Source organism: Mchenga conophoros, linkage group LG23 (genome assembly GCF_057382185.1).
Source record: "Mchenga conophoros isolate Kocher_MC1m ecotype Shallow Benthic linkage group LG23, M_conophoros_male_GT1.1, whole genome shotgun sequence".
Taxonomy (NCBI): domain Eukaryota; kingdom Metazoa; phylum Chordata; class Actinopteri; order Cichliformes; family Cichlidae; genus Mchenga; species Mchenga conophoros.
The window spans coordinates 26,159,354-26,183,634 of record NC_140547.1 but is presented as its reverse complement, the minus strand read 5'-3'; the positions used below and the strand labels follow the sequence as shown (position 1 = coordinate 26,183,634).

At 40.2% G+C, this 24,281-nt stretch overlaps 2 protein-coding genes across 5 annotated transcripts in view; both read left to right on the top strand.

Annotated features, from left to right (window-relative positions):
• ahr2 (aryl hydrocarbon receptor 2) overlaps positions 1 to 17,157 on the top strand; it is a 96,381-nt gene extending 79,224 nt beyond the window's left edge. The window contains exons 3-11 of the mRNA XM_085266494.1: positions 2,193 to 2,383; positions 2,464 to 2,553; positions 8,119 to 8,233; positions 8,436 to 8,575; positions 8,676 to 8,878; positions 8,970 to 9,079; positions 9,245 to 9,386; positions 10,801 to 12,352; positions 13,820 to 17,157. Coding sequence (XP_085122620.1) covers positions 2,193 to 2,383; positions 2,464 to 2,553; positions 8,119 to 8,233; positions 8,436 to 8,575; positions 8,676 to 8,878; positions 8,970 to 9,079; positions 9,245 to 9,386; positions 10,801 to 12,352; positions 13,820 to 13,906 — 2,630 coding nt within the window. The 3' untranslated portion in view covers positions 13,907 to 17,157. The remainder of the gene's footprint in view (positions 1 to 2,192; positions 2,384 to 2,463; positions 2,554 to 8,118; positions 8,234 to 8,435; positions 8,576 to 8,675; positions 8,879 to 8,969; positions 9,080 to 9,244; positions 9,387 to 10,800; positions 12,353 to 13,819) is intronic.
• A 1,044-nt stretch (positions 17,158 to 18,201) lies between these two features.
• ahr1b (aryl hydrocarbon receptor 1b) overlaps positions 18,202 to 24,281 on the top strand; it is a 69,675-nt gene continuing 63,595 nt past the window's right edge. For 3 of the 4 annotated variants that reach the window (XM_085266495.1, XM_085266497.1, XM_085266498.1), the window contains exons 1-2: positions 18,202 to 18,728; positions 20,428 to 20,615. In XM_085266495.1, coding sequence (XP_085122621.1) covers positions 18,688 to 18,728; positions 20,428 to 20,615 — 229 coding nt within the window. In that variant the 5' untranslated portion in view covers positions 18,202 to 18,687. The remainder of the gene's footprint in view (positions 18,729 to 20,427; positions 20,616 to 24,281) is intronic. The other variant, XM_085266496.1, reaches the window with a different exon arrangement.

Sequence of the window (24,281 nt, the reverse complement as noted above, 5' to 3'; positions counted from 1 at the left end):
TTAACCAACCCATCTGGTTTGCTTTTCCTCCGGCATGTTCCTGTCTTTGTACCAGGCAAATATCAGATTATCTGGCTCTGGTGGTATTTTTATGGCTCCAAGCAAACTGAAGTCTTTCCCTTGGAAGATCCCAGTAGTTGGGAAAATGTTCCTGATATTCTCCGTGCTTGTTTTATTTAACCACATATTTGACTTTAAAGCAACTTAAACCAAACAGAGCATATCAAAACTGAATTATTTAACTTTGTGTCAAAAATTCAATAAAAGATCATCGAGTCGTTCGAATTCTGGCTTGAGTGCTCAAATCTGGTACTTTTGTTGCTTTTTCTGGCCATAGAGCATCACTAATATACCTGTACGTGTTACAGTGAGTTGATAAATTAGGGAGCTGTGTGTCTCCAATGACTATAATCAGAGATATTCACTCTCTATGACATCATTAAGATCCAAGAGTAGAAAAAACCCACCTCTTAAGGACTTCTTGTACTTAAACTGACTTTATTATTCAAAACTTTTCCCATGTTTAATCCACATTGGAGTTGCATTTTTTCCACAGCCTCTAGTTTTGTGCCTTTAATCATTTAGAAGACTTTGCTGAAGGCCCCATTTCAGAGCAAAGTTTGAGCTTGTCAAACATAATCATTGCAGGGAAGAGTTTCTTTCCTAAAAAAGCTCTGTGTGATTTTTGTTTTCAGGCAGTTATAATCCGAGGGTTTTTATCCAGTATCTCTAAATTATACACGAAATGCCTTTATGATTGTTTTGTTGGAGAAGAGGCTGCAACGCAACTCCTCTTGTGCTCTTAGAAAACCAGATCGATCCAAGCCTCTCCGGCAGCTCCCAGGGCCTCCGTCAACCACTTCACATGAGCTCTGTCGTCCAAAATGGCTGCCTCCCCGCTGCGTTTGGTCCATGGGGGGAAACGCCGAGGCCAACGGGTAATTTTGTGGCTCCGTCTGTTATCCTCATTCAGCCTGGACTTTTAACAAGGACGGGGGCTGAGCAAGCCTCCAGGAATTGAATTTCAAAACCCAGCGCTTGGGCTGGGACAGAAGCATTGCCAGTACTCTAAACCAGCAGTCTGCACAGAGTGAAGGCCGCCACTATTATTTTCTGGATTAATCGACTCATTTTTCATCTTTAAATCTGTTTCCCCTCCCCCTAAAACCAAAACAATTTCAATTTGCTATATAAAACTTGAAGAATAACAACAAATCAAGAAGCTGAACCTGTGAGATATTAGTAATTTTTGATGTTTAGAGTAGACATGTTGGAGCTAAGGATGTTTTTATAGTTTCAAGATTTAGTATTTTGGAGTTTTAAAGGCGTTCCAATGCTTGATTCTGTCAAATCACTGTGCTTTTTTAGTGTTGCTCTATATAAAAGCAAATTTGCACAGACCTTTTATGCCCTGTGAGAAAAAAAAAACACAAGAGCATCCTAAAAAAACTTTACAACGAGCTCTACAAGACAAGGAAAAGCAAAATACTGTGACGGTAAAAGACCAAGGCCGAAGAAAAGAAAAAATATCCAGAAGTGTAAAATGCATCTCTCAATATCAGTGCGAGACAAACAGTAAAAACCAACAAACCAACCGAGTGTAGTAAAAACACTCCAGACTCCTTCAGTCCTTCTTTCGCCCTTTAAGACCGGCTTCCATCTTCGAAAACCACCTGCTTCCTCTGTGCTGTGCTAAGCTGCTTTGGGGCAGTTATTTTTTTCTCTTGTTTTTCTTTTGGATAATAGCTGATCGATAAGTGCCAGAAAGGGAAGAGGAAGAGAAGGGAGAGCAGAGTTACGGTGTTGTAAGATGACAGGAAGCAGGAGGCAGCTCCACCCTGATGGAAAGAGACAGTGATGTTCCGCTTTTGGTGTTTTTCTCACTTCATATTTCATCAGAGATTCTTGAGAAATTTGACAGTTTTGTAATAAGACAGCCAGCTGTTTCAAGATGAGGTCAGAGTCATGTTTGCATCACTTTTTATTTGTTTAGCACGTCTCAAACTGCATTCGGTTTGGCCCTGTGGGGTCTTCTGTGTTAAAACAAAATCAAAAGTGGAAAATAAATCCAACAACAAAGAAAAATAGTCTTTTTTTTTTACCCCCCCCCCAAGCAATCCTCGTTGGTGTTTTAAATGTCATACACGTTTTAAAGCTTCAGCAAATTAACTGTTCATCTTCATCACCTGCAGCCACCATGAAGATGGGCCAGAACAACAACTCCAGCTACTCCAGCGAGCGGAGCATCATGTTTGGAGGAAACAGCGCGAGCTCGGCGCTGCAGCCATCCTCCGCAACCTCCACTGCCCCCTCCTCCTTCACGACTTCCACAGTGACCTCCATCGATGGGGTGAACTTCTCTGAGGGAGACCTGCTGCTTCAGGTAACGCCTTTCACATGCTTGTGGCTTATTTCAGACATTCTGATAGAACGAAGATGGCAAAGCTTGTTTTCGATCTCCAGGCGTTGAGCGGCTTCGTGTTGGTGGTGACAGCTGAAGGCTACGTCTTCTACACGTCCCCCACCATTCAGGACTTCCTCGGCTTCCATCAGGTATAAGAGAAACATTATGACCAGTACTTCAGATCCTTGCACCACGTAAAAAGTGGGATAAAAATGTCAAAAATGTTCATTGTTATAGTAAATTTTTTTTTTTTTTTTGCATGTGAAAAGTGGTAGGATCTATCATGAAGAATTAAATTATTTCCACCTAGCAGCATTGGAAGAAAAAAGCTTTGAAACAGTCTGAAAAGTGGCAGCAAACCAACAAAACGACCGTTTGGACTAATCTAGCTTGAAATTTTACCTTCCATGACCCATCATCCAAGAATTCAGGTGGAAAAAACACATGATGAACAGATGGTCAGTAACAGTTTAGTAACATAAAACTGTTTATACACAGAGCTCCTCATCAGGAAGTCAAGAATAGAAATCATAGCAAACCTTTTTGTCATTTATGGTCCAGTTTCTGATCATCTCGTCAGGCAACACTCAAAATCACAGAACAAAGGAAAAATCAAATATGTTTAATAATTAATCCCCAGCGAAGAAACCATCAACAACAACCAAGTTGCAGCTGGAGAAGCTGTGTAGTCTTGCTTGCTTGAGGCTGGTGGCTGATAAAGGGGAGATCATAGGTACTGTTGTATGACAAACCAAGAAATAAACACGGGCTTTGTTTATTCAAAGAATCGAAGCTAAAATGTGTGTAACTTCAACCAGGAGAGTAAGAAAGGAGCTAACAGGAAGTGGTAGTCTCTCCTATGCCAACCCTAGGCATGCCTCTGTGCACACTTGAGGTGTAGGCAGTTAGCATGCACAGCCCAAAGATTCTTAAATCAATACCACAAAGCCAGTAATGATTGCCAAGAGTATAACGCTGATGTGCCAAGCTAAAATCAAACCATAGCCCAGGGGTGTCTCGCTCATTTTAGCAGCCTGGGGCACATACGCTCCAATTTGGTCTCAGCTGGCCTCAACCTGTGTAACCCTTCACTGTGCAGGTTTGATTTATTTTTACAAGACAAACATGGAAAAAAAATCAAGCTTTAGAATAAAAAGCTGCACTTTTAAAACTTTAAAGAGACTTTATTTTGAGTTTATTTTTAAATTAAATCTTATTCTAGCAAGAAGAACAAATACATTTGTATTAATGTCTTGATGAATTGATTCTCATCGAGGTAATGAAATCCCAGAAAGGGATATTTGAATTAAATAACAAGTAATATCGAGATGCTCAGGATTGTCCAGTTGTTCTAGTCGTCTCTGTTGAAAGTGTAACTTTAAACGTTGCCACCTATGTGTTGTTTGCTCGTCCAGCAACAGTTAGTTTAGTGATTACTTAATGGGTCGTTACCTATACAGTGCTCAAGATCAAGGACCTATTTGTCATTTTACAGGCACATTTCCCTTTTCACAAGAATTACCGTTCCTTCCAAAGTATTTCAGTGAAATGAGATCAAATCATCCTTAATATGACAGTTTGCAAGTCTCCTTGGGATTCTCATTGTACTTAAACTGGTCCACCCGAGACCCAAGGAAAAACAGTATCTTTCAATGGGCTGGGGCTCAGGAGGATATAGCCAACCAGTAACCTGTGAACTGCGACTGATTCTGATTCTGAAATTGAAGGTTTTTTTAAACGACCTAAAGGCCTGACAGTGAGGCTATGCCTTTGCACATAACTTGTCTTTGTATTTTAGAGTAAGGATGTACTAAATCCGAAGGCGGGCCGTGTTTTTCCTTTTATGGAGCAACAATGGTCAGTTTCCAGAAATTATCAAATCAGCTGGTAAAAAGAGAAGCCTGCATGCAGAAATAAGTTTTTACTGCACAAGAACCTGTTTCCACTTCAGTGACCTCCTGAACTCTGATGTTCCTCTTAAAAACCTCCTTTAACAGTACACCGCCGCATTTTTTCAGCCTTTCATCTAACAAGCAGTGGGTTTCAGTTCACATTTGTTGTCCATGAAAGTCAGGTCACACAGATTTCAATCTATTGCCTTCTTTTTTTCCTCACAAACACGGACTGCTTGTAAATCTTTTGACTTTTAATAGCTGATCAAAAACACAAAAAAATCTAACAAGGAGTATTTGACTTAGAATTCAAAATCAATCAGGGACTCACATTTAGAGATGTTGAAATGTTTCACTTCTACATGACCAATTGATGTAACAGGATCAAAAATAGTATTTTTCCAATTTTCAAAGTAAATCAAACAATTTTGCATTTTGTTCACAGTCACTTGTGATGCTTTGACTTGAATAAATACCTGCAGCCCCACATGGCATGCATGGATTGGTCCAATTCAGTATCAGGACCAGCCAGAGTCTGGCTGTGAATCATGTTTTCTGCTGTTCTTCTACACGTCCTGCAGTTCAGTCGTTGACACAGATCTTAGGCGTAGCGTATACGTTGGACTCGGTTAAATCCTTTTGAATCCATTCAAAGATTACAGCTACTTCAACCTCCATGATCCCACACAGCCTTGACCAGTTTATAATAGATGACTCCACCTTCATAAGTCGGTCTCAAGTCAGTCTTTTTCTCATTTTGACATTTAGGTTGTTTTTGTACTTTGCTTGTTCAGCGAGTGAAATTCAGTTGCGTTAACATCAGCAGCAGCCAGTAAAGACATATTACTGGTGGGTACACCACACTTCTTTAAATAAAGCAGGAGAAATCATGCACTCCACCTAAGATTTGGCCATAAAATCCAGTGACAAGGCTTCAGTGAGTCTTTTTCTCAGCTATAGGTTCCGATTAAATAAAAACATTTACCATTATACGTTTTTTGTCTTTGCTCATATAGATAGTGCGTTTCAATCACACAAACGCTTAATCTAAATTGGGATTTTGGAGAAACCCACAGCTGGTTGTGATTCAGATTCTTTCCTTTGACTTTAATAAATACCTGCAGCTCAATCAAGGTCTCCAGGTTGTAATGTTTTGTGCTCCTTTTCTGCACACCCTACAGGTCAGCTGATATATATGGATTTCATGAGTCTAAAGTGGACTTTTTTTGTAATGAAGCAGCTTTTGTCTGACTAAACCCTGTACTCCACCTAAGCTCTCAGATTTAGAACGGCTCAGGACGGTCAGGCAGGGTATAGTTAGTTAATGTGTGTAAACTGGCCCTATGGTTACCAAGCCTTAGAAACAAGCCACGACTCAGCAGTAGGGACATGACATTGTTGTAGTTAGACAAACAGCACTACAGGTTTTTACCCGACTTGTTACAGTACATCCTAAAAGTTACATCAGAAGCATTAACATTTAAAATGTGACTTTTGAAAAATAAAAAAGCTGCTTCATCACTTCATAAGAAAGATTTATTTTTTAAAGTTTCGGTATTTCGAATGACTAAGTAGTGGAGTTGTGTGGGACTCATGTGTCTGCGTTTGTTTCTGTGAGTATGTGTGCGTGCATGACAAATGCTTTGTGAGCGGTGAACTCTTGACTTATAAACAAATCCGTTTGAACCGGGGTTAAAGATGTAGTCTGTAGTCTGGGAAGAAAAAGCACAAGCAAAAGAAAAAAAAACCCTAAAAAAATGTTGCCCGGAGAGAGTGCACGTGGTAAACAGCCCTCACACACACACACACATTTGAACACTCGTTCACATGCATAACATGGTCTGAAGTGGGGCTGCAGATCAGGGCAGGAAACGTTTTGTTTTGGAGGCTGCAGTGACTTTTAAAGCCCCAACTCACCAGCTGCTTCAACTGTTTATGACTTTATAAAGTGTATTTATAGAGCAGCTCTGAGCACAGTCATGGAGGAGACAAAAGAGGAAACAGACGTGAAGAAAACGTGGAGATTACTGTAAAAATCAAGGGCCTGAGTATTTCTCTAGAAAAAGCCACAAATCCTCACTTTAGGACTGCTTTGTGTGCAGCGAATCCTCATGAGAAGTTCGAGGCCATTTTTCAGCGTCGCTCACAAAGGAGGGTTTTGTGTTGAGCTTTGTTTGCTGAGGTGTGGCTCTCTCAGCACCTTGCTCCTTTAGCAACAACAACAGCGCCTCTGTTTCCAGCCCCGTCCATCAGCTCTGACTGCTGGGAGCATTATTCGCTCCATGTGTGTTTACACCTGCATCATCGCTCTTGAACGCACCTCGGCAGGACAAACACTGGAAAGGTGGGAAGGCGTAGGACCGAGTCTGTGGAACCATTATTTAATATTTGTCATTCTCAGAAAGAAAGTGACGTCCTTTACACCTTTTGTTAGTGCAGTTTGTGAGCCTGATGCTCACGAAAACCAGGATGGAGGTCAACATTGTTTACGTTTACTCAAAAAGCTTTAAAATAAAGGCAAGCCCACCTCTGCTTTCTGTCTCACAGTAGCCACAATGGTAATGTAATAAGTCACACTGTACAAAAAGTACAGCATTTGTTTAGTTATGGGAATAAAATGTCAATATCACTATATATAAATTCAAATTAGGTGTATGCATTTAATTTAAAAAGGTTTTAACAAGTTTCAAACTAGCTTTGGGTGTATTTAGTCAGATAAACATGCAAACACATTTACACAGAAGAAGGGTCTAAATTTCCTCCACACTACTGGAGGTACTTTTACGATCTTTTCATAAGTTAATTTTAATGTTATTGTGGTTTTGCATCGCTTGTTATTTCACACCTTTATTTAAGACATGTGAGGGTCATTTTCCTGTGTTGTATTAACAAAACGGGGTTGGGGACTTTTTTTTTTTTAGGTAACTTTAACTTATGATAACTTCATTCTATGGGAGAAATATTTTCAGTCAAATGTAAATATGTACTGTGCAAAAATATTGCACCACCCTTCGTTTCTTTCTGTTTTGCTTCCAAGGAGCCAGACTGTTTTTTAAGGTGGCCTTGAGCAATAGTTTATTCAGACTTCCTGAAAGCAGAAGTCAGAACAAAAGGCAAAAAACATCCAAATGAAATTCCATCAAGAAGCCTGGAGAACTATTCCTGAAGACTTAAAGAAATTAAGAGTTTTTGATTACCTTTCTGGTGTTTTTTTCCATGGTGATTTTCCCTGCGTTGCATTTGCAATTTAACATATCATAATATTATAGTTTTTGGGTTTTTGTTTTTACAATTTTTTGTTTGTTGTTTAATGAGAGAACAGAAAAACATAAAAATGAACATAAATTCATGCAAAAGAGATAAACAGTTAAAAGACACAAACCAACTACAAAACCAACCAAAGAAGAAGAAAAGAGACTGCAAAGAGATAAAAAAGTAGTAAAACTGTTCTCACAGTGATGTGAAATCATAAAGGAAATGGGTGAAACTAGTAAAGAAGACACAAAGCAACTACAAAAATATCATGAAGCGATGTAAAGTGAGTGGAAAAAATAAACAAAACAAAGTGAAAAAATCAAAGACATAAAAGCACTGTAGGAAAACTAGATGGAACAAGCAAAGGAGAAATAGGACATTGAACCAAGAAGAAAGATGATGGGTTGTAAGTGCAATTGATAAAATGAAGAAATAAGCTTAACTGAAAATATTTTAAAAGGTTAAAAAAGACAAAGCACTAGACGTGAAGAGCAACCGCTTGTGTCAGAGGAAAGTTTTGAGGTTGATTCGTGTCGTTAAAAATATGTTTCTGCTTCCTGCTTCCAGTCGGACGTCGTCCATCAGAGCGTGTTTGAGCTGATCCACACAGACGACCGAGCTTTCTTCAGACAGCAGCTCCACTTCTCTTTCAACCCAAACACAGAGGGCGCCGACGGCCCCAGTAAGTCTGCCCACACTGCACAGTGATCACACCTGTCCAGGTGACCTGCAGAGGAGGAGCCAGAAACATGGTCACGTCTCTTTGCTGCTGCAGTCTACATTTTCCAGTGTGATTTTGTGTATCTGCGGTGCTCGTTTTAATTCTTTTGCATCGTATTGCTTCATGTAATAATCTAAAGATGAATGTTTCCTCATCGCTCCAGGTGACCAGAGCAACCCTGAGATCAGCAGAAACATAGTGAGCTACGACCCGCATGCCGTCCCTCCAGAGAACTCGTCCTTCCTGGAGAGGAACTTCTGCTGCCGCCTGCGCTGCCTACTCGACAACTCGTCTGGCTTCCTGGTAAACACACACACCAACACGCCTCACTGCACCGGGATCCACAAGATGTTCCTGGCCTAAAGGGAGGTCTTTATTCTTAAAACTGTGTGCTTGTCTTTAGGCTTTGAACTTCCACGGCCGCCTCAAGTTTCTCCACAATCAGAACCACGTGTCGGAGGATGGGTCACTGGTTCCTCCGCAGCTTGCTCTGTTTGCCATCGCAACGCCGATGCAGCAGCCGTCCATCCTGGAGATCCGCACCAAGACTCTCATGTTCCAGACCAAACACAAGATGGACTTCACACCCATAGGCGTCGACGCAAGGTAAGGCACAGAGAGCTGTTTGAATCTCTCACTGAACGTCTGAATGAAGCTGTGGCGCTCAAGTGAAGTCTGGCGTGTGTTTCGTCCACAGAGCGAAGCTGGTTCTGGGCTACTCCGAGATAGAGATCAGTAGGAAAGGCTCGGGCTACAACTTTATCCATGCTGCCGACATGTTGTACTGCGCAGAAAACCATGTCAGAAGTAAGTCGGAAGCTCTGCTCGGTTTACAAAAGGCGAAAAATGCCAAAATAGGCACGGCCGGTTTTAAATTCTGTGTGCATCACTTGGGTTCCATAACTCAAGAAATCTGTTGCTATCTGCCAGCTGCTGTGCAGCAAAATCTAAAAATGACACGTCTTCTTGCAGTGATGAAAACCGGAGAGAGTGGCATAACCATCTTCAGGCTGCTGACCAAGGCCGGCCGGTGGGTCTGGGTCCAGGCTAACGCCCGGCTCATCATAAAAAACGGGAAACCCGAGTTCATCGTGGCCCAGCAGAGAGCTTTGACGTAAGTCTGCAGACTTGTTTCCTCCAGCAGGAACATGACGAAGAAAAGCCGCAGTCAGATGTTTATCTGCTGCTGCTCAATCAGTTTGCTTTGCTTTCTTTCTTTTCTTTTAGTTCACTTTTATTTTTTGGTTCAACTCTTCCTGTTGGTTCCTTTCCCTTGTTCCTTGTTTCCTTTCCTCTCTGCGTTTTTTCACTTCTCGTTTCATCCCCTCATCGTATACTTTATGCTTTCGCTACTTGGTTCCTTTATTGTTTCCTCCCTTTCCTCTGTTTCTGACCTTTTCTCTTTATTTCTTCCCTTTTTCTTGTGTCCTTAATCTTTCCTCCCCTTGTTTTCTTCATCATTTCTTCTCCTCTTCTTGTTCCCTTAGTTATTTGCTCTCTTGTCCTCGTTTCCAACTTTGTTTCCTCTCCTCTTGTTACTTTCCTAATTTCTCCCACTCCTCTCCTCGTTTCCTTTGTTTTTTCCTATATTTTCTTGTTTGTTCTCCTTGTTTACTGTCTTTGCTTCCCTTGCTTCCTGTCATTTAATCTTTTTTCTAGTGTTTGATTTTCTCTTGTTTCATCTCCTTGTTGCGTACTTCATTTTCTCTCCTCTTCTTAACTCTTAAACTGTTTCCACTCCTTTCCTCATTTCCTTTGTTTTTTCTCCCATTTGCTTGTTACTTATCTTTGTTTACATATTTTTTCCTCTCCTTGTTTACTTTGTTTTCTCTTCTCCATTCTTGTATCTACTGTTTGTTTTTTTTCTTGTTTCATCTTGGGGTTTCTTTCATTGTTTCCTTCCCTCTCTTGGTTTTTCCTCTTATTTCCTGTCATTATGTCTTTTTGACTCCTGCTTCCTGTTTTGTTTCTTTTCCTCTTCCTATTTCCTTCACTGCTTCCACTCCTCTCTTCATTCCCTTTCTTTGCTTTTTTTCCTCACATTTCCTTGTTTCTCATCTTTGTTTACATTGTTTGTTTCCTCTCAATATTTCCTGTCCTTCTTTCCTTGCTACCCCTACTCCTCTCTGGTCTCAACTGTTTTTTTTTCTCTTGTTTCATCTTGTGGTTTCTTTCATTATTTCCTTTGCTCTTTTTGTTTCCTTTTTTATTTATTTTCCTGTACTTGTTACTTTCATTATTTCCTCTCCTTTGTTTCCTCCCCTCTCATCTGATCTCATTTCCCTGTGTCCTTGGTATGTCATTTCTTCTCTTATTTCCTCTCTATGTATTCCCTTTGTTATCTCTCCTCCTTTCCTTAAATTTTCCTCTCCTCTCCTCAGTTTCTCTTCTTCCCTGAGTCCTTCATGTTTCCTCTCCTTATTTCCTGTGCTGTTTCCTCACTCTCATAAAGACAGAGGTGTTTGGCTCAGTAAATGGAAAGCTTGTTTTGGACCCAGTGGAAAACTCACTCATGTGTTCACCTGCAGAAATGAAGAAGGAGAAGAGCAGCTTCACCTCAGACGTCTGCAGGTGCCATTTAACTATGCCACCGGAGAGGCGCTGCTGTATGATGTCACCCCCAACATTGAGCCCCGTGACCCGTGCTCCGCCCCCAAGCAGGGGAAGTTTGACAGTGACGCCATCAGTCGCGAGTCCTTGCTGGGCTGCATGCTGAATCAGGACCATACGCTCTATTGCGATCAGAACAGCGCCAACACCCTCAGCAACCTCAACGACATGGTCTTCAAGGATACCAACGCCACACTCAACGTTCCCGGAGACACGGAGCCCAGCCCAGCAGTGGGAAACGTAGTGAAAGCAGAAACCACGGTTCAGGAAATCATGGAGTCCCTGCAGCAGATCTTTGGGGACGGTGAGCTCATCGAAAGCCTGCACGTTGAGCCTGATGAGCTCAAGAGCTGGGAGAGCACGCTGTTGCAGATGAGCTGCCACGGTGGGTTCGGCGACGACCTCAGCGACATTCTCAACAATGACATCCTGTCTTACGTGGAGGAGCAGCTGCAGAAGGATGTCGGACTCAACCTGCCGCAACAGATTGACGGCATCCCAGCCTGCCTCTCTGGTTTGGACCCACTTCAAAACCAGGATCCAGATCAAGGCGGGGAGCTGGACTTTGACTGGGCTCTCGAGACACAGACCCAGCTGATACCCAACGGAGTGCAGATGACAGCGGCCCAGGAGACGATGAAACTGAGCCACATGGACTTTCCTCAGCCTAATTCTTCTGGTCCCAATGGACTGACCTTTAACAACGTCCTGCCAAACAGCTTTCCTCAAACGCAAAGTCAGCTAAAGGCCAGCAGCATGGACAACAACCTCGGAGCCTTCCCGCTCAGGCAGCCTTCAACCAACCCAGTGCTTCTTCAAATGATCCCAGCCAACCAAACATTTGGCCTCCAGGACCAAAACAAGGAAGGACAGTTAAATAATGTCTTTACCTTCCAGGGCACCAAGTGCAGCAAATCAGTGACACACCAAGCAGACAGCTGTGGAGAAACATTTGCCTCCAATATTTCAAACAAGGCTGTTTTCTCTTCATCACTCAGCTGCATGCAGAGCCACTTTCCTGTACAGACCCCAAACGGCAACAGTCAGAGGCAGGCGTGGCCTCAGCAGCAGCAGCTGATCACGGGTCAGCAGATGGGCTCTTTCCAGAGGAACCCCACAGACATCGGCTCTCTCAACAAGTTCATGACTCCAGAGACTTCTAATCCACTTCCTGTTCAGCAGCTCTTGGAGCGGTCGCCGGCTTCTACAAGCTGTATGTACAGAAATGCCGCCCCAGGACTGCCTGTGAACGGCGTGCACCACAGTCAGCCGAGGTTGAACCCGGCCCCCAGTCAGATTCCCTCCAATCCCTCCTGCTTTTACCAGGTTGGAGGAAGAGCCATATCAGGAATGGCTTCGATCCCAAATTTGGATGAGGCCTCACTGTCCTGCCAGATGCCCACTGGTCTGAAACCGAACGGCCTGCTGGGGCAGCAGAAGCAATATCTGAACTTCAGTGAGCAGACGCAGGTAAAGAGCCAGTTCAGCAACATTAATCTTTGTAGAGATGTGAAGTTGAATGGTTTGAGGTTTTAATACAGACACTGATGCCGATATTTGGTTATTAATCTGGCAGTATCTTTTTTGTCTTTTAGACACACGAAACACAAACAGACTTCCCTAACATTTGTTGTGGGGCATTATTTCTGAGTCCATACTAAGATAATAATTCAGTTTAAATCCAATTTAATTCAATTTTATTTATATAGCACCAAATCACATCAACATCATCACTCAGTTGAAGGGTGTTTCTCCCGTCTCTTCTTTAGTCTCTTCTTTGGAACTTTGACAGCTAGTTTTTGGTTTATCTCTGCGTTTTCAGGGTTATGAAGGGGGTTGAGTTCCAGTTAACATGTGCCACCTACTAATCAGTCAACAGATGTGCAGTTCATAGTTGTTTACTGGTGGATCTCATGGCGCGTCCACACCAAGTTCTACCTCATGATACTCGTGTACATGAAGACCTGTAAATATTCACCCCTGGCAACCGACTGATAAGGACATTATAGATCGTATTTTTGCAGTTTACCGTGAAGTCATATCAGTCAGCTCACTTTGCTCCAAATAAAACTTGAAGCATTTAGCTCCAGGAGCCCTCACACAGTGTCAGTGAGCTTAGGCTTCAGGTCTGATTGCCGGTGGTCTCGGGTGAATGTCAGCTGATGGATTTTTGTGAGTCAGAAGTTGAATTATTTTAACTCACGTGAATGTGGTTTCGCCGCTGTTCACATCACCTGGTGTTAGTTTGTGTCAGTTTGTCTTTATCACAAACTCATTGTATGTAATTGCAGCACGAGATGACCTTTCAAACTGTTTTTTAACAACTTAGCCAGTCCCAGCTGTCACAGGGCGGGAGGTGAGGGGCACCAGCTCAGAAAGACACACACAGCTGTTCACACTCATGTTCACACTTACGACCAATTTAAAGTCATCACTTAACTCAGCAAGCACGTCTTTGTGGTGTGTTTCTCAACACAGGGGTAACTACAGTAACACTTTCTGGTAAAACACTGCCCCCTCGTGGGGAAAGCTTTGCAGCCTCTAATTACAATGTCCTATATACTTTTCTCCTTTAGAATCTATAACTGTTGTCTTATGTGATGTATTTTTATACACATGACTTTGGTGTATCTGCTATAGCTTATAATTGCTCACAGAGGGGTCGATCAGATGTGTTCTTGACACAGCTAGAAATTTAATGTCAGTGTTTTTCATCCGCATACAGTGGCACTCCAAGTCCTTTCATGTCTGGGTGATTTTGGTCTAGAAACAGTTGTTTTTTTATGTTTAAAAAACTAAATTCAGCTGAATTTTAAACATGAAAGTCCACTATTAGTCGAACTGTCGGATCAGTTAGTGTTGGTAGGTTGTATTTGCATCCTTTCTGTGGTGTCTGAAGAAATTAGTCCTTCTAACTTGTCGTTTGTCGTCACACAGATGAACAACCGTCCAGTTGTCGGGAACGGAGTTTTCCCCTTCCCTTCCCTGCCCAATGGGAACATGTGCTACTCAGAGAATAAATAGGAATCAGTCGCTGTGACTTCTGGACGGCAGAGGATCTCAACTTGAACTGAAAGGAAAAGACTGAAGAATAAGAAAGTGCCAGAAAATGGACGAGAAGACAATCAAAGACACCCCTCCCTCCCTCCCTCCCTCTTTTTATTTGTTTTCTTTTCTTTCTCTTATGACGAAACAGTGATGAAAGCTGTTAGAGTTCATGTTTGGTTCAGGGTGGCTCAACAGGACGAAAAATCAGGATAAAAGCTTGGATTCCTCTTTCGGATGTGGTTGGATTGTACCAATGCAAAACGACTGCTTGGCGAGAATATTTGGATGTATGGGAACCAAAATGAGTCCAGTCTGACTGAGTTGATCCCTCTGATGGAAACAAGTTAAAGGGCGCTGCTTTTTATCAGAGGTAGGTGAAGCTGACATGACCAACCAATCAAACCTCAGCCACCAAAACCCAGTTAACCAACTCAAATTGTTTTAATATATTTGAAATGAGTTTTTAAACCAAAAAAATGCCCCAAATTTTGAAAACAGGTTTTCCAACAGCTGGCAGAAACTTAGCAAAAAAAGGAAGAAGGCTCCACCTGGTGGTGCTATCCAGCAATTGCACCTTAAAAACCAATTAATTAAGAGGAAGATCACTATATTAGTAAGGTCATGTATATATTCCGCCACAGATGAGGACTGGCTGGTTGGGTTAGCTTCCCCCTGTTGTAATAAAAAGCAGATGATTTCCCTTCTCCTTTATTTTTTATTCTTTTTAAAAATCCCCTTACTGTGTGGATGGGACGTTTCTGGGTGGGACAGATGGACCTGGAAGTTAAAGGAAACATCACTGAGGCAACTGCCTGTCAATCCTCTGCCGTCTGCAATGTACACAATTTCAACACCTTTGCTAATTTGAACGCTCAGAAGGATAGCATATACCAACTTTTTTTTTAAACATTGCTGTTTTATGTCCCTTTGAACAGGCATCCTGATTCAGTTCATTTCAAGTCTTTACTGTCCCAGTGAGGGAGATTTGCTTTGCAGACAGGGTAGAAAATTATTATAGTTTAAAACGAAAAGAAATGCACAACCAGACATCGGCATCATCCTACTAACAGACCATACGTAAGATTTAATTCAGTGAAAACAGCTGCTTGTTGATATATTTTAAGAGCTTTGTCACTGAGCCAGTTTTCTTTCCTTCCTTTTCCTTTTGTGTTGTTGCTTTATTTTTATTGTACCAGGAAAAAAATTGCAGATCGTGCCTTAAACTGACAGGAACTTTAAAGGGACAGTCAGTAGAGATTAATTAGAAGACCAAAGTTGCCCTTGCCTTAACTAAGTCACGCAGGCCCAAATAACCTCCAGCCACTAGGGAGAAGCATGCATTCTCCAAACAAGCGGTGCTCGAGGTTGCAATCAATCACAAAAAACTTCTTTGTGGTTGTTTAGATCGTTACCAGATTGCTGCAGTCACCTATTGTTTCCATGAATGACAACTTTTTTTTACAGTTTCACTACCACTAAAATACTTTGCAGACAAGTGAGCATCAAATGCTTCAATCTGCTAGCAACCAACGCACTTGCAAGGAGATTTTCGGCACAAATGATTCACCCAGCAACTGCAAGCAACCATTGTTTGCCTGTGTGACTGAAGCTTTAGCCATTATTTGAGATTTTTTTTTTGCACTACTCCTTTAAATTGTTTGACTTGCCAAAGCACAGTGAGAAGTCCGAGACTTACTATTGCTAGACAAAAAACTGAGAACAATTTAGACAACTTTAGTACTTAGTTGTTGTTTTTTAATTATGTCATTTAAAGGTTATATCGAAATGTTTTAATGATAAAATCAAACAAATTAAAATAAAACTTAAACTGAGTCAAAGTTCAGATTTTTTAAAAAACTTTTATTGTTATCTTTTTGTAAATCCAAACAACTAAATCTTAAAAAAAAAACTGAAGCTGAGGATTTTTTACAAAACCAGATTTCTTGTTACCCACAACAAACCTCCATCCTTTGTGTCTTTTCTTCTTCTTTTACTCATTTCTTGCTATCGGAGTAACATTGAAACACAGAAGTAAAACACTCAGAGGCAGCTATTGTATATTTTAAATGAGAGAAAAATGGAAAAAAAAAAAAGAATTCACACTTTATAGTGTCTTTTAAATTGACCTCTTTTTGACTGTCTGTTTAAAACAGTTTAGGAAACAAAGCAACCTGTTCTAAGCTGTGAATTTTTGTTCACATGACTAAATCAGTGGCATCAAGGTTAGAAACTAGTGCTGTCAGGGTTAATCTCATTAAAATGGCGTTAACACCATAACCGCATTATCGCGGCAAATCTCCGTTAGCGAGTTAACGCGGATCGCCCCGCATTAGAGCGTTAACACATTAGCGCCGTCCAGCCCCACGCACTACAATACATGTGTGGAACCCCACAAAACAACAGTTGGTCAGAGAATAAGTGAATAACTACACATAATAATGTTAGGAAAATCTCTTGACGTTTCATGTGTCTGAAAGAAAAAAATCTGCCAGTATATCACAATATTGGATTTTTAGATTACCAATATCGGTATTGGTATCGTTCTTCAAAACCCTATATCGCTCAGGCGCTAGTTATCTGAAAGTGTTTTTTAGTTTTTTACAGCTTGCTCTAAAGCACCAGAATTTGACCTCATGCAGCTCCAAGTTTATGCCTGTGTAAACGTCGTTGTGAACTTTTGCAGCAGTTTCACCAAAAGCCATGAAAGCAAAACTAAATATCAGCACTCACGGGTGGAGATGGAGATTCAGTACAGAAATAGTTCTTCACAGCACTTCTGCTTCTCCTCCTCTTCTTTTAATCAGAGCTTTTCTTCATAAAGTATTCTCTAAGTGGAAATATAAATATCTCCTGTTGCTTTATCTACATTATACTGACTTTGTACTTTTACTCTACTTTCATTTTCAATCCGTCGGAGGCCAAGACTCCAAATGCAGTATCTTTGTGTAACTGTATATAAATATATATATTTGTCCTTTTATGCTTTTTTTTCTCCAAAGTATGTATTGTCATATATTGTGTATTTTAATATTGTATTGCCTTAACATGACCCACACTTATCATTTTTTTGTACATTTTCTGCACATTGCATATGTATGTAACCTCCTGTTATGATGTTTTTTTATTATATCTTGTGGCTTTGCCGTCAATATTTGGCTTTAATTGTGTATGAGTGTTTGACTCTTTACATGCTCACCATATAAATTAAATGTGATCTGATCACACAATTGCTATATTTTATTTTATTTTTTTGTGAAAACAAAGTTTTTCTAAACCTCCTTTAGGAAAATTTGGGATTAAAAATAAAACAGTGGATTGAAATTCATAAATACATATTAACTAATAATTAATAACGAATAAAGTGATTAATAATATAATATAATATAATATTACTGGTTTGGATTGTTGTGATGGTTTCCACAGTGGCCACTAGATGACAGTGTAACTATTTTGGTAAGTTTGACTTTTTCCTTGAAGTTAAACTTTAAGTTGATGATTTCTGCAAATAGGGCTAGAAAATATATTTATAAAAAAAATAAATACATACGTAGTTGTATGCTTCATGGACAGATAGATGTTTTGACTGTGATATAAAATTAAAATTGTGACAACAAATGTATTTAAAATTGCTCAAAAAGCTAAAGCTTTTCCAGTATATATGCTAACATGAGGCAATCGACCTTTAATGTAGCAATAGCACAAAATAAGTTGCTGGTAAATACATTTTTTTTAAACTTGACATCTTAGAAGCCTAATTTAAGAGTGAATCCTTCTAAAATTGAAGACATTTTTCTGATTTTGAAACATTTAAGATTGCCCTTGAAACACAATTAAAGAACTCATATAGAGTTCTCTGTACAAATCCTTAAGCAAAATAAATTGCAGCTTGCAAGCTTTAAAAAAGTGCTGGTTGGAATTCCGATTAAAACACTGCTATTTTAAATTCAACTGATCGTTATTGTTTTTCTTACAAACAAACAAAACCTTTACTGCAATTTTTAAACATACAAAAAATGTATAAAAATGTATTTAAACAATGTATAATAATAATAATAATAATAATAATAATAATAATAATAATAATAATCCAGAAAAACTTTGTGGTTCATACTTTGTTATATTTTGTAAAACAAAAAAACATAAACAAGGAAATGAATTTTAACATCAGAAAACAACAACATGTACATTTATGATGTTGAAAAACGTTGTTTTTTACATTTTAAATGAAAACTCGGCGACGTTTTTTTTTTTCTTCTCTTACGTCACCTCTGACCCGAAGCGCGCTCTCGGCTTCAAATCAGTGCCCAGAAAGGTGCCCGGGAAGCGCGCGCCGGTCAGAGAGCAGAGTAGAGAGAGACAGCAAACAGGGAGGAGCGCTTTGAGTACGACAACTGAAATTTATCGACGATTCTTACAGTTTTTTGATGTGTCAGGATGTGAAGCTCAAACTGTTTGTTTTTAATGCTGGATTTGAGCCGCCGGCGGGGCGCCATGGACGGGATAAACCGGTGACGGTACCGTTACTACTTTGACATTCCTCACCGGGAGCCTCGGTGCCTCAGCTTCACTGTGAGTTTATCTATGGCGTCTGTTTCAGCCCTTTGAATTAGCGCTGTAGTTGTCGTTATCACGGCTCTGGCTAACGGTGACGGCCCGGGATGTTGCACATTAGTCGGTGAGAACAGGTGTTGGTGATCCGCGGTTTCTGGACCAGTTTGATGGATTTCCTCCAGCTTCACTGTGAATAAATCAGCGAGATGTATGCCGCGCGGAAAAGAAGAAAACCGGCCCAGAAAGGGTACGTTAAATTTGTTATCGTGAACGCCATGTAAGTAGTAATGAAATGGGTCTGTTGTAAGCTTTATTTTTATACACAAATATTATATCATTATTTAAATATGAAATATATATTATATTGGTCGTATTTATTGTAATGTTATGAAGACAGGCACAAAAAAAATCTTTTTTAAATGTTTATTTAAAACACTACAAATTTATAGTGTCACTGGCATGTTACAGATCGATGGATACAAATAAAAAGGCAACAATTGTTTAGTAGTAACCAATATTAGCTTTTGATACTGACAGCAATGTTCCATGTTATTTTTGTTATCATTATTATTATTATTATTATTATTATTATTATTATTATTATTATTGTTATTATTTGTAGTAGTAGTAGTAAAAGTGCACTTTTACTAGTGGTGGTCTGTTAATTGCTGTAATAAAAAATGTATTTCTTAGATTATGAGATGACCGGAAAGACTTCCCTTTTTCCTGTATTTGGGAAACTCTTTTTTGCTACAGCAGTTACTATATTAATATTATTGCTAACAGGGGATGGATAATAATAATAATAATAATAATAATGTTATTATTTTTATTATTATTAAATAACAATTATAATGGATGGATGCCCAAATAGAGGTGTGGTAATACCCCCGTGTCTTGCCCTAAGATAGCTGGGACAGACTCTCATAGGACACCAGTGCCCGGCTCCCTCGACCCTGAATTACAGAAGCAAAAGAAAATAATATCTGACATATGCCTCTCATCTGGACAGATGTATTGTATTTCACATGTGGCTTTGAGCCCCACACCAAAACAAAATCAGTGAAAAATGCAGTGAGTGCCATCTGTAGAATTCACAGATGTCCTTAAGTGCACAACTATATAGGATTTTGGATTTTTAAGACTGATACCAATACCGATATTTGGCCGTTTAAAATTCTGATATGAAAGTTGATATTTTTTTGTCTTTCAAAATCAAAACACAAATAGATTTCTCTTAGTATTTGCTACATGTAGGAATTTATGACTCCTTACTATGATAATGTTAGATGTTAGTTGTTGCAAACAGGGAAGTTGCAGAGCACCCCCCGGTGGACAAACTATGCAACGAAATTCTCGAATCTCTTCTTCGCTTTTTTACTTTTCAGTTATCAGCCGTTATAAATGTTGATACCAATATAGTGGCAAACAACTAATATATATATGATTTTATTTATATATTGGCAATCAGAATTATGATCTGAATGCATTGTTGTGCCAAACACATTTTGCTTTTCCAACGTCAGCTCTATAATTTATCTTGTTCAGGGTTTGTCGGTTCATTGCTTCATTTCTCTTCATGTTATTTAAAGTTGTTACATTATATGTGGTATACAGGGACTAGGGTAAGATGTAATAAAAGGACAGAACAAAATAGAAATGTGTAATGTGTCACCAACTGCCGCACCTGTAAGAAAAACAAACATACAACACCTGTAACTCAAACATTTGAAAATGCACAGGTATATAAATCAGCAATCTTCTTGTGGGATGTGTGTCTGTGTGTGTGAGAGCGAAAGAGAGAGAGTGTAGAGTGTGTGTGTGTGTGTGTCTATGTTACGAAATGTAAAATGAAAAAGAGCGTGGGAAGCCTCAATAATGCTCCCATAAGCCAGAGAGAGACAGAGATGGATCCAGGAAAACTGTAAAAATGTCTTGATTTCCAGAGTCAAACCGCCCCCCATCGAAGGCGCCAAATCCAACCCATCCAAACGCCACCGTGACCGCCTGAACTCGGAGTTGGACCAGCTCGCCAGCCTCTTGCCCTTCCCCGAAGATGTTATATCGAGCCTGGACAAGCTGTCCATCCTGAGGCTCAGCGTCAGCTACCTGCGCACCAAGAGCTTCTTCTCAGGTAGGAAACACTGCACACCTTTAGGAACACTGAGCTTTACTTTTACCCGTTGACCAAGGGCTGTCTTTAAGTTACCTTTGCTCAAGGTGGACTAAACGGCGGAACATGAACACTGTAAAAGCAAGGGGTGTGCATGATTTATAAGTCCAGAAAGTCAGCTGTGGGATTTCTTTGTGGTCCAAGACATCATCTAGTTTAGGCCTAAGTCCTGTTTCCTTCACAACCACCTCTTTTTCCAATTTTATTTGTTCATTTATTTATCGTTTCTATTATATTTTAAGTTCAAGGAAGTCCAAAACCATACTTTTTAAAGAATTCAATCACTGTGTGGTGTTTGTCAGGTTATTGAATAATCATGTTGAATACATGTGCTTACACTTATTATGGTTTTTGCCATAAAAGAGCATCTCTGCTGTAGCTGCCAGTAGCTCCTCACAGGAAGTTGACTGCATCTTTGCAGGGTGAAGTGATCTCGACTTAAAAAAGTACAAAAGATGCATCTTGAACTTGAGATAGATGCAGAAAGAAAGAGAAGGTGGCAAGTGTCAGCTTTGCCCTTTTCCTTCCTCGCCTCCTGAAGTAGCTTTTCACACCTCACAAAGAACCTGCAGACACTGAGGCAGAAAGCATGCAGACAGAGATGGAGCCGAGAGGGTTTTAAGTACACAGAAAGGAGGTCAGAGAGGCGGTCTGCGGGCCAGCAGATGGGAGAGTCAGGAAGGTTTTTACTGTTGTAAGGCAAAGAAATGATTCATCAGATGGGAGATCAGTCACTTTAACACAGCTGTTTGTGATGGAGCTGAACCAGATTTTATATAAGTGAGGCTCTGATGCAAGGTAGCTGGGACTAAGTTGGGTGATTACAGTTCCTCTTGTGGCCTCCTCTCTCCTTTGTCCTTCAGTTGCATTTTAGGAATTGAAACCTTCAGTGTGTTGTAGTAAGACTAATGTCTAGGTCACAGGTAGGAGGACAGAGGAGACGAGGGTTTTTTTTGGGGGGGGGGGGGGTTCCCATGTAGTTTCCATGTTTTGAGTGCAGACTTTGCTGCTTGCCTTTCTGTCCTCTTTGGGACTCTGTCATTGGTTAAATAAAATCCTGCTTCCTCCATTACAACCCACACCTTGCTAAACAGTGCAGACTAGATCTGACCAGATGCAATATATACACTCACCAGACACTTTTTTCAGTCCACCTGTTCAGCTACTCGTTAATCAGCCAATCACATGGCAGCAACTTAGTGGATTTAGCAACGTGATCAAGACCACCTGCTGAAGTTCAAACCGAATATCAGAATAATAAAGAAAGGTGATTTAAGCAAATTTTAACATGCTGTTGTTGTTGTTGGTCTGAGTATTTCACAAACTGCTGATGTAGTGGAATTTTCCCACACAACCATCTCTAGAGTGTACAGCGAATGGTGTGAAAAAGAGCCACAGTTCTCTGGTTGAAAATGCCTCGGTGATGTCAGAGGTCAAAGGAGAATGGTCAGACTGCTGTGAGCTGATAGGAAGGAAACTTAATCAACACTTGTCAAAACCAAGGTATACAGAAGAGCATCTCAACAGTAGCAGAAGACCGCATCGGTTGCCACTCGTGTCAGCTAAGAACAGGAAACTGAGGCTACAGTTCACACAGGTTCACCAAAACTGAACAAAACACACGTTGGGTCCCTTAGTACTAACTGACGTCATTTAAACACCACAGCCTACCTGAGTATTGTACCACAGTGTACCATCTTCTGATGGCTGCTTCCAGCAAGATAACACACCATGTCACAAAGCTCAGATCATCTCAAACTGGTTTCTTTAACATGACAATGAGTTCACTGTACTCAAATGGGCTCCACAGTCACCAGATCTGAGTCCAGATAGCACCTTTGTGATGTGAAGCCAACAAATCTGCAACAACTGTGTGATGCTATCATGTCTATATAGACCAGACTGAGGAATGTTTCCAGCACCTTGTTGAAGTGATTTTCAAAAATGTAATTTGGCTTCTCTGGCAGCTTAAAACAATACAGCTAAGTTCTAACTTTTAGCTATTACCTTTAAAATTGTGACTTAAAAGCATCACTTTTGCCGTTTTAACCTCCCAGGACCTGGCATCCACATATGTGGCCATCACATTTTGGATTGACTAGATCAAAATACTAAATTTTGCTCCACAAGGGTCTGATATCCATTTACGAGGACATTATACAGCCTCTGTTTTATCAAAATTTAAAACAAATGTACAAATCGGGTTAAAAAAAATCTGGTGATTCCTTGTTTTTACATTCATCGGGTCCCAATATGCCCAAATATCAAAGAGAAATTTAAAATGCATGCCATGGAAGAGTTCAGGTCTTAGGAGGTTAAAGCTGTGCAGGAACTCTGTAGCAAGGACACAGAAACATATCCTGTTCTTGTTTAAGGAGTTTATATTTGGGTCCTCACAGAGAGTAACTTAGGAGCTGCCTGCAGTTAATAATTCAACCACGTTGAGCCTGAAGAGTTTATACAACAGAGCGAGGCTCAATGCTTGATTATGAAGGCAATGGTGTTTGTAAGGGTGTCAGTGATCGTGGTTGGTGGTGCTCTTTTTAACTTCAGTGGATATTATACATGGTTATGCTCAGGATATGTCAGCCCATTTCTGCTGGAAATGCCTTTTGGTTAAACCTTCAGCAAGGAATTTGCATTTGCACTGTTACATTTTTATATCACTGTAATGCACATAAAAAAACCAGCTGCTTGTTTAAGTGAAAATAAATGGATGGGTTTTTTTTGCGCTAGTAATGTTGTGGAGTTGTATTTTGTCTCGCATCAATTATATCGTCACTTATATCGTTATCGCAAATTTTCAAATATATATCGTGATAAATATTTTTGGCCATATCGCTCTGCTCTAGAAGTAACTATATAATTAATTGCCCAACATTGGTCATTATATACTGTATTTTGCAGACAGAGAGCTACAGACTCTCTCCCAGACCACAGACTCATACTCATAATACAAGTCAGAGCTTTATTTTTTTTTAAAAAGAAAGTTGCGTTTTAAAAATTGGAGTTCATGTTATTTTTACTTCCAATAGTGTTAACATACTACACAAGTCATGAACAAGATTTTTTAAAATTTTAATTGTAAGTGGGCTAAAGCACTTAATTAAAAGTAGTCTAACATAAATGTAAATGCTGTAATTTGATTATTTTAATAAACCATGTAACTTGGATGGATTCGATGCTGGCGTGTCCTCACACGTCTAAAGGACCGCTCAGGGAGTTTGTGTGTTTGCTCAGACACATGAAAACTTAGAGGGAACATTGGTGGTGACCCTTGCGTCTGTGATTCAGACTCTGTTTAAGAAGTGCAAAAGTGCAGAAGGATCAGCTTTGTCGAGGAGTTAGCGGGCTTACAGGCATAGCAGATGGATTTTACTCTGTGTGTGTGTGCGTGCGCGCGTGGGTGTGTGTGTGTGAGGCAGCGCTGAATGTTTTCACAGATTATCCATTAAAAGCAGATTGTACATCTGTCCAAAAACAACAAACAGCCCTCAGAAATCTGCTCAGCCTGAAAAATCCTCCAGCGTCAGTCAGTGTGAGGGAGAACGCGACTTTGCCAGTTTATGCAAGATTATTTTGTGTGTTCATATAAACTGATATAAACTTAATCTAAGTAATGAGACT